This window comes from Mytilus edulis, chromosome 4 (assembly GCF_963676685.1).
Source record: "Mytilus edulis chromosome 4, xbMytEdul2.2, whole genome shotgun sequence".
In the NCBI taxonomy this organism is placed as follows: Eukaryota; Metazoa; Mollusca; class Bivalvia; order Mytilida; family Mytilidae; genus Mytilus; species Mytilus edulis.
In genome coordinates, this window is record NC_092347.1 from 11,234,583 (window position 1) to 11,250,019 (window position 15,437).

The 15,437-nt window shown below is 31.7% G+C and overlaps 1 protein-coding gene across 1 annotated transcript in view; it reads left to right on the top strand.

Annotated features, from left to right (window-relative positions):
* Positions 1 to 15,437, top strand: part of LOC139518668 (BDNF/NT-3 growth factors receptor-like) — a 79,219-nt gene that overhangs the window by 20,555 nt on the left and 43,227 nt on the right. The window contains exons 2-3 of the mRNA XM_071310142.1: positions 1,706 to 1,780; positions 7,352 to 7,423. Of these exons, the coding sequence (XP_071166243.1) occupies positions 1,706 to 1,780; positions 7,352 to 7,423 (147 nt within the window). The remainder of the gene's footprint in view (positions 1 to 1,705; positions 1,781 to 7,351; positions 7,424 to 15,437) is intronic.

The window sequence follows — 15,437 nt, forward strand, 5'->3', positions numbered from 1 at the left end:
TAGTTGGACAAAGTGTCATCCAATGTAAATATTAATCGGGTTTTTTTTTATAATAGGTAATTATTGATATATATGTTAGTGTAAAGGGAAATGAGGTTTTTTATATCCCATTTATGGGCATTATGTTTTCTGGTCTGTCCGTCCGTCTGTTTGTTCGTCTGTCCGTCCGTACGTTCGTTCGTCCGTCTGTCCGTTCGTCCCGTTTCAGGTTAAAGTTTTGGTTAAAGTTTTTGGTCAAGGTAGTTTTTGATGAAGTTGAAGTCCGATATCGATCAATTTGAAACTTAGTAAACATGTTCCCTATGATATGATCTTTCTAATTTTAATACCAAATTAGAGATTTTATCCAAGTTTCACGGTCCACTGAACATAGAAAATGATAATGAGGATGGGGCATCCGTGTACTTCGGACATATTCTTGTTTTTATATGTAAAATAGAGAGTTTAATTCTTTTGTCGATTTTTGTAAACCATTTCAGAATTCCGTTAGAAATGCTACTTATTTGATACAAATCACTTCACTGCAGAAATTAATCTTAATTTTTTGACAAATTATTGCGTCTTTGTAGGGAAAATTGGCCATAAAGTAAATATTAAATGTCGATCGAATTCTGATATCGACAATATTATGGTGTTATAATAGGTTTTTATCAACCGGACACTGTGTCTATCCCATTATAAGATGAAATATCGATTACTGCTGGGCAATATTTTGTTATAATTATATTACTATTGTAACTGTTTAATATGCCTTCAGACATAACGGCTGTTGGTTGTTATATCAACATTGATCTTGTCAAGAAATTATTTACTCTTCGATAAAAGACATATTTTTAAAAATCAAACTTGTTAGTGTTTTCTTTATTGTAAATTATGCTCTTTTATTCAGCTTAAAATGTAATTGCTGCAATGTCATAAATATAGGAATATTACATATATCTAGTTTGATCTGTCCTATAAACATGCATGTCAAAATGTACAGAGATCTGGGGTTAGGACAATATAATACTTCAATGGTCTGATACGAGTTTGTCACACAGTTACAATATTTATCTATGGATATCCTTAATTGACGTAGGCAAATATCATCAGTTGATTTAAAAACAAGGTTAATTTTAGACACTGTTTGAGCCAATTTTCTGTTTTGAAGGCCGTTCTTTGACCTACAATGGTCTACTTTTACAAATTGTGACTTCGATGAAGATTGCCACTCATATATACCACATCTCCTTATATCTTTAAAAGTATTGTTATTGACTCAAATACAAATGTTAATTTACTTTTGTAATAATACAGCGAAGCAGCTACATTTGTAATTCGTGTCGAAATATAATTCTTGGAGTAAGGTTCAAACTTTGTGAAATGTTTCAGATAAAGCTTTTACAAACGTCATGTAATATTATAATCATATGCAAGTAAATATAACGTGTTTCATTTTTCTGTATAATGCAATAAAGACCTTGAAAACACAAGTTTATTATTGACTGGTAAAGCTTCTAGGTTTCGGATAAGTGACAGTCTACAGTCGTGCACGTTAAGCTAGAGTAAGTTCTTGATGAAACTGTTTCCCTGTATAATTGTATCCAGTTCAATGTTTTTAATCGAACAATAAAAGCTTTTAGCTAAAAGTCTGCAAATGAAATATGTTACAAGGTCGGCATCATGAGCGGATTTCTTTAATTGTTTGTTTCATTTTCTTTTTCAGATTTATTGAAGATCAGGCTAATTTAACATCGCTGACAAGTCGATCACTGCAACACTACAAACACTTAGAAACATTGTAAGTACTTGACTTGTTGTTCAACCACTTATTCTCACATTCTTACTTACATTCTTTTGAAAATTTAGATTATAGGAATAGTAAATGAATCTTATCATTCATACTTTTGAATTCTAAAAATACAAATATAATTGTGTTTAATAGATGTATACGAATTCAAAACCGTCTTGAGATTTATTAAATTAACTAATAAGATATGCTTGTGAAAACTGATACACGGCTTATAATAGCTGGAGTATGATTACGTCTTGATTTTACCTGTAACTTATTTAAAATGTTTAACTTGTATTTTAGTTCATTGTCATGATTGTTTCATTTATGTTTAAATTCATTTGTTTGATTATAGACATTTTTTCTGCCACAAAAATTTTTGCAACGTCTTAAGGTAAGGTTTGCGTACACAGGGAGATAACTCGAATTCAAATAATTGAAAAAAGGAGGGACCCGCCATTTTGAATTGCTTTGATTAACCAATGTTCGATAACTACAATATTATCGAAAATAAAACAACACCTACCTCAAAATCGCCGTTTTGATGTAATTTTATCAAAATTTGAATCGTACAAGTAACGTCATGACCTTCAGTTTGTTAGTTTTCATTTATATGACGTCACGTTTAGTCATAACGTCTTTGTGCAAAAACCATTCATGAAGTTTCGCGGAGTTTTATTTTATTTCATAAATGTACATTTTTATGCCCCCGCCGTAGCAAAGGGGGCATTGAGTTATATCCTTGTCTGTTTGTACGTAGATCCGAATGTACGTATCATAGTGTACGTCCGTTTTTACAAAATTGGTTTCCATTCTCTAACTTTAGTTTTCCTCAACCAACTGATATAAAACTTATGCACAATGCTTTTTGCCACAAAAACACAGAATAGATTTGAATTTTGATGTCACTTTTACAGTTCTAGATTTATGAGGGGTCGGACACTGGATACCTTTCTCCATTCTCCTGTCCCCTTTCTCTTGTCTCCCGCCGTAAAACCTAAAAAAACTAATGCTTGGGAAACTCATTTCAATAGATTTCGATCTAATATCTTGTGTTTTTATGGCTTGTCCCCGTCTTGTCCTTTCGCAAGATAGAAGTGTTGTTTATTCTGCTTCAAGAACTCCGGTAGCTTTTTCACTGACTGTTAAGCTGTCTCTTTAATTGAATTTGTAAGTCTGATGCACGCCGTTTCCGACTTTTTAGAGTATAAATACAAATTATAGAAACGCAGGATTGAAAGAAAAACGGCACATTTTTGTGACACTAACTTTTAGTCAATTTAGTTTAAAAATTTATATAATGCGCCATGTGTTTTACTTATAGAGGATGCATATATATTCTCAGATATTTTTATTGCATAATTTTTAAGAATGACAGAATGTTGAACTTGGTCTTTTCAAATGTATAGTTTGCAAGGTTTGTCCGCAAATACGCACACGTTTACATCATTTGAAATATATTTTATTTTATTATCATCGCTTTTACAACTGACGGAGTGTTCTAATAGTAATTTTTAATGGATGCATTAAGACACAACTATTGTATTGTGTCATCCTGAACATGCCTGAAGTATTTGCCACTGGACATTTTACAACCTCTAATCAAACAAACTTCTATGCATATCAGTAAACTTTGAATCAATTTATCTTAAAAAAAGGATGGTAATATGTGTCTCTACACAGGCCTCACTATAAAATCCGGGAAATTGTTAGTTTCTAGTCTTTCTCCGTTTACAAGAGATCATGACGCTCGGGGTATTTTTATGAGGTCGTTTTCTGAAATTTTCGTTTATGTTCTCCAACTTTAGTTTGCTTTTACCAAATGTTATAAAATTTATACGTAATGCTTTATAATGTTTCATGTTTTTGTAAGAGGGGGCATCGTCAGTGTCCCAGGGACACATTACGCATTTATTCCAAACTCTAACGTATTATTTCTTTTTGTAATGCATTTTATTCGGAATAACATTACTGTGGTCGAAGAGTAGCCACAATCAATTTTGATTTGACGGTCGCAAATTTCCGTTTTACTGTCTCCCCTACGCATGGACAGTAAAACTGCATTTGCGAACATCAAATCGCCAATTGACGGTGGGATTCCTCAACTACAGTTACGTTACTCCTGTAAACTTCATTGAACTGATTTTAATTTTTTGAAAGTATGTGGAAGATTTTCATATTATAGGTCTACATAACTGCATTTCTTATTTTAAATATCAACAATACATATACGGCTGGTCATTTGTATTCCGATGCCATCGTCTGTTTCGTCTTTCATCATGTATAGGAGCATGTAGTTTGTTTGTTTGGTCAAAGACCCTAAATCTAAACATCATGTGTAACAATTGGACAAATCATACCAGTAATCTATCTTCTCCTGCAAGGCTTTACCCTGCTTAGTCATAAATATTTGATCATATTTGAATAACATTTGTTGATGTCTAGATTTAAATGAATGAAATAAACACGGCTGCTGTAAATTACTTTACTATAGTCAAAACTGATGTCTTTTCATCCAATTGCTGCATACAAACAATTTACCAAACATGGGGCAATAAAGCAATTTTCATGACTTTTAATGGCAATTTGAATGCTTTTCTAAGATTTAAAATATTACAGTTTGAAGCACTGAAAGAATATAAGTGTTTCCTTCAAAATCAGAGTCTTGTACATGTATTAATACACAAGTATGACCAAAGTTAAACACCTCCCTTTCCGACTGATAGTTGTGGGCATAAAAGTTAAGGGACAATTCAAAAGTTTAATGTTGGATAAAAAAAAACTTAATTCACATAGTTTGTTCACTGACCCTCCCCGTCCCCCTCTTAACTTAATTTGGGAAAATTGATTAACCGATATGGATATATGTAAAATCGATGTCAAATTAACAAAACTTTTATCCCCCACCCCCAAACTATTTGAATTAATTTGTTTATCCTACATTCATCTTTTGATGTCATCCCTAAGTAAATCACTGTTTTCTCTCATTGATTATGGTCAATCCCAAAGTGTTACAAGACAAAATGATTCTTTTTAAAAAGATGCTATTTAAGATGACTTTCTTCTTTGCAGATCAACAAAAAAAATATTTTTGTGTTTTTACAGAAATTACAAGATGAACACATATAACGGCCATTTCCGTAAAAACGAGTTCGGAGACATACCAATTTTATTAGCTCACTATAATGCAAATAGTTAATTCCTTAAGTTCACAGTTTTTTACAAAAACGGTGGACCCGGAAAAGGGATATTTTTGGCTTTTTGTTGCCATGGCAACGTTTTTTTTTTCACCCAAAAATTAAAAATTCTTGTTTTTAGGAACTTTTTTATGATATTTTTAATTAAAATTTATTATAAATGAATGGACCACAATTATTTATACATGTTTTATTTAGTTTTATTTTTTTATAGTCACTCGCATACATTATTATTTCAGAAGAATTCAAATACAATTTTCCCTAAAAATCGTCAAAAATCGGAATTTTGAGCTTTTCACCTGAAAAAACGGGACGGGCGATGTTCGATTTTTTTTCATTAAATGATTGGATACTCCTCCCTGAACAAAATGATGTATCATATTGGTATAATATCACTAAGAAAAAATTCCAGGTTTCATGCAAACCTTACCTTAAATCAAAAATCAAACACACTTACTAAGATATCAATATTGATTTGATATATACATTGTCTTATGACCGTTCTCTGCCAGTATACTCAATTTCCAGCATGATGAGCTGTTTCTTGTATCACACTGACTAATGCGATATGACATAAAGAAATGCATTAATTTGAATGGCCTATCCTGCAATGTGTAATCAAACTATGTTGTTTCTATAAGCTAATCGTTAGGTCAATGAGTACTTCCAATAGTCACAGCGTACTAAATAAATCTGTACTAACGGGAATTTTTTTTGGGATTTCTTAAATTCTTAAATATTTAATGATGACAAGTCTGACCTGATAATATACCTTTTGTCAATTTGGATCCATTCTGACATCTATACCGTAAGTGGGCTTTTATTTGAAGTGAAGCTTGCGTATTTCACAAGGACACTGATATTATATACCATAAATTAAATGTGCTTACGAACTGGTGGGAATTGTATTTTGCTTGATATTATCAGATTATTACATGGCATTTTTCATATCGCATGTATTATCAGCCCCAGGTTCAATATCAGCCCAAGAGCCACATGGCTCGAGGGCTGATATTGACCGAGAGCTGATAATACATGAGACATGAAAAATGACATGTAATGATCTTTTAATCATATGCTTCAACAATGGAGAAAAGTAACAGATTCACGTATTGATTCTTTTACGGAGTTCCAAATTAGAAGTTCAAAGATTGAAAAGTTCACGGACGTCAGACCCCAGATTTAGTACATTCGATATGAAATCTTTCTATCATGTGCCTCACCAGAGAAGAAAAATATTTTAATATGGAAGAATCGACAAAATAAATAAATCAAACACATGTTTGGAAAAGTCAACTTTTTTTTAAGTAACTTTCTAAATTAAGTTTGAAAATTTTAAAAATGCATTTAATTAATGATTTTTTTTTTTGATTTTTTTTTTATTATTTTACACAATATACTTTCCAGTATCCTAACATTTGTGCTGTATATTACTTTGTAATGTTTTTCACTGAAAACGTAGCATTGAGGTGTATTTTCCGGAATTTGCCGAGTATCACCGGAATACCATGCGATAACGTTACGGAAAGGCATGTGATAACAATCGAACCATGTGATAAACTTTTCGTATCAGCCCGCCAAACACCAATTCCCAAAAATATGGAGTTTACGTTAATTTAATGTTATTATCATACAGTAAAAATCGTATGTTATTTAGTCTAAGTATATGATAAAGTAAAATTATCTTATTTCAATAATACGAAATACGTATTCCGTATGGCCTTCAAAAAATATAAAAATAAACATAAAATGTGGTCGGCTATAAGAGACCCCGTCATGAAAAATTTGAAACAATTCAATTGAGATAATAGTTATCAAACTTTACGGTACAAGGATTATAATTTAATACGCCAGACGCGCGTTTTGTCTCCAGAAGACTCATCAATGACGCTCAGATCAAAATAGTTATAAAGCCAAACAAGTACATGTACAAAGTTGAAGAGCACTGAGGACCCACCATTCCAAAAAGACTAACGGGCTAATTTAAAACAAAACAGTTTAGGTAAACAATTTGTGACAGACATGGACCAACGACAACCACTGAACTACTGTGCTGGCTTCTGACTTGATACAGGCACATTAAGAATAAATGGATTTCATCATCACACATACCAGCATCAAATTGTTTTATTTTTATCTTCAGGCTCCCCTAAACCAGAAATTGTAATGAAAGGTAAATGCATAATCTTGGTTTAATTCTTATACTAAAGGACTCGAATTTCTAGAAATGGATATTATTACAAATTTTCCCTGTTATTCTTATATTCAACAGTTCTTACAAAAGCAATACATAATTATCAATGATATATGTACTAGACTAAGTACGTCATGTACAAAATGTATGCAATGTAAATACATTATATTATTATAACATTATTTGAAGGTCTATAACCAATTCAGGCCTTGAATTTATTGCACCAGATGCCTTGAAGAAAAGCAAAGACCTTCGAAAACTGTGAGTATATAGAGTCTCTTTTTACAACACACCCAAACGGGATTAGTTTTATACTATCATAGACACACTGTTGTTAAGACAAGACGAGACAATGCTATTCTTAAAAAAACACTGTTGATCACATAATATGTTTCCTGTTTTTGTGTTTGGTGCTCGACAGAACATAAAATGTTATTTTGCTAACATGCTATGCACATCCGTAATTTAGATTAAACACATTATTCTACAAAATAACGGATCCACCCTAGCCGTTTGACATTTGACGTGAACATTAAAATAAGAATGATTGCGCATTGTTCCTAATCAATTATGATATTAAAAATCGGAGGATTAATTTATGATATATTTGTCTTCGAGAAAAGAAAAACTGCGTAGTAAAGTTAGTCAAGGTTATTATGATTGCTGATCAAATTTAAAATAAGTAAGATACAGAAATTATATTTCATTTCACAGTGCTACACTAGCTTGATTTTTATTGAATGCATGCTGGTGTCCTTGCATCGCAAAAAAGCACGTATCGAAGCAATGAAATGAAAATAATGAAATTTCTATGGACCACGATACGTTTTAAAATATATAATCCTTTAATGAAGCTAATTGTAGGATTTAATTGTAATCTCTAGTCTACATGTTTAGATAACGCTCCACTAATACTCCTTTCCTAATCATCTAAAAATTTACGATTATGGTGATTTTTACTTAAGAATTGAATGCTTCTTTTTGTAAATTTATTGGGGTGTAAAAGCGTTGACCGAAGTACATTTTCCGCGCTTCATTCTAAAAATGTGCGCATGGTCAACGCTTTTACAACCCTATAAAGTTACAAAAAGAAGCATTCAATACTTATAATTACATTTATCATTTAATTACATTAGCTAGGATCATGAAAGCACGATTTTTATCAAGTTTTAATTTAATTCACCTGTGCACTTTATTTTGGGACCTCGTGTCATCATGAATGATATATTTTTTTATGTGATGCAATTGATAAAGGAATAACACGTGATGTGCAGTTAGCCAATGAGAATAACGTATTATAATGAAACATACATCTAAAGTAATTATTTAATGTTAAATATTTGTATGACAATGTTTAATTCCACTGACGACACAAGCCGAACATTATGGCGTTCGAAGTTCCGCCCATGTCTTCATTTATTCTATTAGGTTTTATTCTCTTTCTTTATTCTACTAGGGTTTATTCTCTTTCTTTATTCTATTAGGCTTTATTCTATTAGGCTTTATTCTCTTTATTCTATTAGGCTTTATTCTTTTAGGCTTTATTCTATAAGGCTTTATTCTCTTTCTTCATTCTATTAGGCTTTATTCTCTTTCTTTATTTTATTAGGCTTTATTCTATAAGGCTTTATTCTCTTTCTTTATTCTATTAGGGTTTTTTTCTTTCTTTATTCTATTAGGCTTTATTCTCTTTCTTTATTCTATTAGGCTTTATTCTCTTTCTTTATTCTATTAGGCTTTATTCTTTTAGGCTTTATTCTATTAGGATTTATTCTCTTTCTTTATTCTATTAGGCTTTATTCTCTTTCTAAATTTTATTAGGCTTTATTCTATTAGGCTTTATTCTTTTTCTTTATTTTATTAGGCTTTATTCTCTTTCTTTATTCTATTAGGCTTTATTCTCCTTCTTTATTCTATTAGGCTTTATTCTATTAGGCTTTATTCTATTAGGCTTTGTTCTATAAGGCTTTATTATCTTTCTTTATTCTATTAGGCTTTATTATCTTTCTTTATTCTATTAGGCTTTATTCTCTTTCTTTATTCTTTAAGGCTTTATTCTCTTTTTTATTCTACTAGGCTTTATTCTCTTTCTTTATTCTATAAGGCTTTATTCTCTTTCTTTATTCTACTAGGGTTTCTTCCCTTTCTTTATTCTATAAGGCTTTATTCTCTTTCTTTATTCTATAAGGCTTTATTCTCTTTTTTTATTCTACTAAGCTTTATTCTCTTTCTTTATTCTATTAGGCTTTATTCTCTTTCTTTATTCTACTAGGGTTTATTCTCTTTCTTTATTCTATTAGGCTTTATTCTCTCTCTGTATTCTACTAGGGTTTATTCTCTTTCTTTATTCTAACGACACAAGCCGAACATTATGGCGTTCGAAGTTCCGCCCATGTCTTCATTTATTCTATTAGGTTTTATTCTCTTTCTTTATTCTACTAGGGTTTATTCTCTTTCTTTATTCTATTAGGCTTTATTGTATTAGGCTTTATTCTCTTTATTCTATTAGGCTTTATTCTATTAGGTTTTATTCTCTTTCTTTACTCTATTATGCTTTATTCTCTTTCTTTATTCTATTAGGCTTTATTCCCTTTCTTTATTCTATAAGGCTTTATTCTCTTTCTTTATTCTATAAGGCTTTATTCTCTTTTTTTATTCTACTAAGCTTTATTCTCTTTCTTTATTCTATTAGGTTTTATTCTCTTTCTTTACTCTATTAGGCTTTATTTTCTTTCTTTATTCTATTAGGCTTTATTCTCTTTCTTTATTCTATTAGGCTTTATTCTATAAGGCTTTTTTCTATTAGGCTTTATTCCATTAGGGTTATTCTATAAGGCTTTATTCTCTTTCTTTTTCTTTTCTTGCTTGATGTTTTTTTTTATTTTGTTTCTTAATTCATTTTCAAAATAAATCTATAATTGTTTGGTAATTTTTACATTTGTTTAATTTTTTTTTTCTGTCGGTACTTTTTTGTTATATATGCTTTAAACAGAATTGCCGAAGAGCATATTTTTCTGAGGAAACGAAGTTCCTGAAGTGTTTATATAGTTTTGGCACTTATAGTATACAGACTATATAATTACAACCTTCCAAACCTATATTGGCCATTTCTCGTTGAAATGACTTTATAAACAGAATATTCCAAACCTAGATATTGTAATTATATTTACTTATATATAAGCGCTTTTATCTTGACACTATTTTGTAACCTATTTTGCATGAATATAGAAATATAATCTACCTTGAGAATTAATCTATTGATAACCATCAAATTACTACAAATTACAATAACTTAAGGGAACGAGAAATACTCTAAACACATGTGTGCTTTTATACGAGTTATACAAATTAACAGATTGAACATGTCCATTTGACTAACAGTTACGGAAATTAGTTATAGATGAAGAAAGATGAGACGATTTATAGCACTCCTTATTGTGTTAGTCATCAAGACAATTACAGCTATAAACAATAATTATTGGTCAATAAATGACATATGGCAAGAAGTAATAGAATACATTAGACTTCAAACATCCTAGCACAATTAACTTCCTATAAACAAACAGTTACGTCCTTGGTCTTTTTAGAGAACAGCGTGATTCTTGAGGGTTATATTCTATAAAAAAAATATCTACCATTGACTTAATGCTTATCTATGTCTTTAATTAATTAACCTTCATTTTTATGCAGTTAATCTGCATTATGCGAGCACCCTAGATTTGTGGTCTACCCAAAAAATGCTGAAATACTTGCCATTGTTATTATCTAGCTGGCTACTATGTTATATATAACTAATTGAACACTTTTTTAATACTTTTTATTCTAGAATATAAAAAATATTACCATAAAAACGTTAAATGGTCGTCGATTTTCCCAAAAGTTTTGAAGTTGCACATAGGAAATAGTGCTCATTAGGAATTCTTATGTAGTTTATTATCGCCTGTGCTTTTGGCCAAGATGTCAAAAAACAATTGTACGAAATATTTAATCGCCGAAAATCTTTTAAGACAAGTAGTTAAGATTTCCCAAATGGCAAAAGTCGTAGGAATATTGTTTGTCGTCAATACGTAGTACAACTACGTCAGTAGTCTATTATATAATAAGTTCAACTGTTCATGCTGTTGGCGGCAATTTCAAATTAGAAGACGAAATTCGTATCTTTTCAATTTGGAGGCAGGGGTTCAAATTAGCGGTGGTCCGAGGTCCGCGACCTTCCACTTTCGAATTGGTTACTAGCCATCACAGTTATAGTAGTCTCAGTTCCACTTGAAAGAAAATAAAAAATAGCTTTGCAAACCTTTTCGCCAAAGTCTCCAAATCAACGATCTCAAAACGTATTTTAATCATTATTATTCATGACAGCGATGTCAATTTTGTTCAATCGCTAGCTATATGCAGCAAATCGCCGACAAAAAATGTGTTAATACGAGTAAAATCGTATCTGACTGACAAAAACAACATTCATTTAATTTGGAACACAATGACAATGGCTGCCGTGAAAAGACAATATTACAATTTCGGATCCGATTCCGGAAGCGGATAAGGGTAATTCCGGGTTTTTGGCGAATCCAGGCAGGTGACAAAATACATCTATGCATGGTAAATGAATATAAACACTAGAATTGAAAACCAAAAGATATATGAAAAGAAAGAAAAAGCAGAAAATATTTTAAACAGAAACTCAAAATTACTTTTGACAAATTTTAATGTCAAAATCCAATACAATGTGACAGCTGGGAACAGTATATCTAACAATATATATGTTCCTGGTCACAGTTTAAATTTTCTTTATCAGTGATAAATGTTGATAATGCATGTAAGATGCTTTTAAAGTGTAAACATATTACTGCAATTTTGAAGGGGTATTTTTTTTTTCTCTCAATTTTGAAGGATCAGTTAAAGTAGCTGGAAGATTCTTACTTTATTTTCACAAATAACGAACTGAATGTAGGCAAATCATATGATATATAGGTGGCGTCCTTTGTACCACTCTACCCCCTCCTGTTTGATATCTTTGAAACGGATGACCTCTCAACCATATACATTCATGTATGGGACTATATATATAACTAATCAAATGAAATATAAGGGGAGTCCATGGGGTGACCCACCCCCTCCTGTTTGGGAACTTACGAAACGGTCGAGATCCCCACCCCTAAACAATATATATTCATGTATGGGTCAATATAACTAATTAAATGAAATATAGGGGGAGTCCCCCTACCCCCTCCTGTTTGAGAACTTGGAAACCGATGAGATCCCCACCCCTAAACCATATATATATTCATGTATGGGACAATATAACAAATCAAATGAAATATAGGGGAAGTCCCTGGGGTCATCCTATCCCTTCCTGTTTGAGAACTTGAAAACCCTCGAGATCCCCACCCCTTAACCATATATATTCATGTATGGAACAATATAACAAATCAAATGAAATATAGGGGAAGTCCCTGGGGTCACCCTACCCCTTCCTGTTTGAGAACTTGAAAACCCTCGAGATCCCCACCCCTAAACCATATATATTCATGTATGGGACAATATAACAAATCATTTACATTTACTATGGGCAGGTCAGTCAGACCTCACCTTTGATCCTTGTAGTAGTGAACATTTGTCTGATTTGTGTTGCATAACTATTGTACTATAGAACACATACTCAGTTTTCTTTACAGGGAAACCAGTCTATTCATACTATTACATGTTCGTACTAAGTCAACACATACTACTAACAGTCAACTAAAACCAACGTTAACTACCAACTAGAACAACTACAATCATTGCGAACTTGTACCACTGCAGACTCACCATACAAAATATACATTTATATATTCATTGCTATTGAAACCTTGATAACATATAAATTATTTGCCTTAATAATAATTAATTCATTAGATAAACATAAATGTACAATATATGAATGTTTAATGCCACATCAGAGGCGGATTTAGAGGGTTTTTTCAGTGCCCCCCCTTTCCATTTTTGAGAAAAAATTTGGTTGATTATATAGGGAATCACTGAATCATGACTTGAGCAGGTCCCCTGTTAGGCAGGCAGTGGGCCCCCACTTATGAAAATTTCTGGATCCGCCACTGCACATAATTACGTTTGCCTGGTTTTTGGTTAACTGCCTTCAGCGCTTACAGCGCTTTGATTAAACAGATAGCTCTCCCCAAATGAGTGGTCCCTGATGACGTATATTTATTCATTGAATTAACCAATAGAACAGTTAGCTTATTAGGTACTTTTGTTCTATAAGCTGATGATACAAGGAGCCCCCAGAAGCCGATTTTATTAAGTTAGATTGTTTTATGGTGGAATAACGGGTGTCATATTAGGAAAAATATTTCTGAACGATTAATGTCCAACAGTAAATGTTTGAAATTGTGAATTACTAATTGTACGCAAGAAAAAATGGACACATTCACAGTAAGACCCATCCTATCGTTTATAATTGTACGAGTATACAAACGGCCTCGACGTAGAAAAAATCTCCAAAAACACCTACAAATGCATTAAAAAAAACATGAATAACTGGCTTTAATTAAGTAACTTAAAAAGTTCAACAACATGGAAAAGATCCCAATAATCCCATTTGTTTATGATTTTCGGTTAACTTCGACTTTACTCTTTTTTAATTTCAAATCGGGAAAACATTTTTGCCAGTCTATTATTGCTTAAGATATGATTATATTTAAATGATGTAAAAATAAAAATATTATTTTCTTTTAGCTAAATGTTTCATCTCTTTAAGCTTAATTTTTAATTAATATCGATCCGATGATTGAAATAGTGTTGTCACCTAATGAATATGAAATATTATTCCGGGGGGAATGCTTCGTTATTTTCATCTTAAGAAGTTGGCTAACAAGAAGATATCTGCGAAAGAAAATGGTTTTCCGGTCTAAATGGATAATGTTTCCGTATCAAATTTTGCGTGGGCGTTTCTGTCTAAAGGGCAGATGTGGTAAACATTTGATCTGAGGAAAGATTGTTCATGTTAGATATATCTGTCTTGAAACTTGACTAGTAGCATACGTCAAGAAACAAAAAACCTTGCAATCGTGTAACTGAGATTGTTCCCGCGTAATTAAGGTGTTTATGGTACTAAAAAATGTTGTTGTTTTTTTTTTACTTTTATAGATTTAATAGAGTTTATTTTAATTCTTTTATTTTTCTGGTTTTTTTTTCTAACGGGGTATTGCAGTCCCTTTAAAGACATGTTAAATTTATTATTCATTCGATAATCTGAAATTCTCCAGCTCAGATTGACATAAAAATCTGCACTCAGTTGCTAATATTAACACGTACATGTATGTGTTGTAATTTCGTCCTATTTTCATCTGTCAAGATCGATAACAAAGTTGTGCAAAGATGAATTTAGAAGGTCTCATTAGTACTTTAGCTGCGATTAACCACCAAATAATAGCCATTTAGATCTTACTATCACTTAATTCCGTGTAAAATGAAATTTCTTCAATTCTGACAAGACATTGCATATCTATTAAGTGTATAGTGAATTTGACAAGTGTAAGAATACGATAATTTATGGTAATATTTGACAGAAAGGCACTTATTCACTAGAGTTCAACGGCCTAGAATGGAACATTACTGTATGTCATCGTGCGGTCTTCGGCCATACCAAAAACCGTAAAATGAATTGTTAAATGACCTGGCATGTTAAACAATATAAACATTTCTTTTCCGTGTCGACTGTGTTTTTCCAGTTTTAAGTGTTTCTTGTCTTTCTAATAAATATATTTCTTTTTCAAGAATGGCAAAGTGTTTCATTATTAAATTTTAAATCTGCTAGTCCTAATCAAGCGGAAAAATCAAACGCTCAAACACATCAAACGAATGGAAAACAACTGTCATATTCCTGACATGGTACAGTGATTTCCTTATGTAGAAAATGGTGGATTAAACCTGCATGGTGTTATAGCTAGCTAAACCTTTCACTTGTATGACAGATGCATACAATTCAATTATATTTGCAGTGACCTTTTGCAATGGCAAACTTTAAGAGAACAAGATGTTTGAACCTTAAATGTTCTTACATATAGATTACATAGCTTTCTGACAGTGTCTTCATGTAAAATGATGTATCAGAACACACCAGTTCTTAACTCGCAGAATAGTACATTGTCAGCAGGGTAGAAAATCGGACATAGATTGACATCCTCCTTCTGCTCAGTATATATTCCCATCTTACAGTTATCAAGTTTCAAGCGTTAATACGATATCATATCTGTTGTACTGTGTAGTTATACATTTT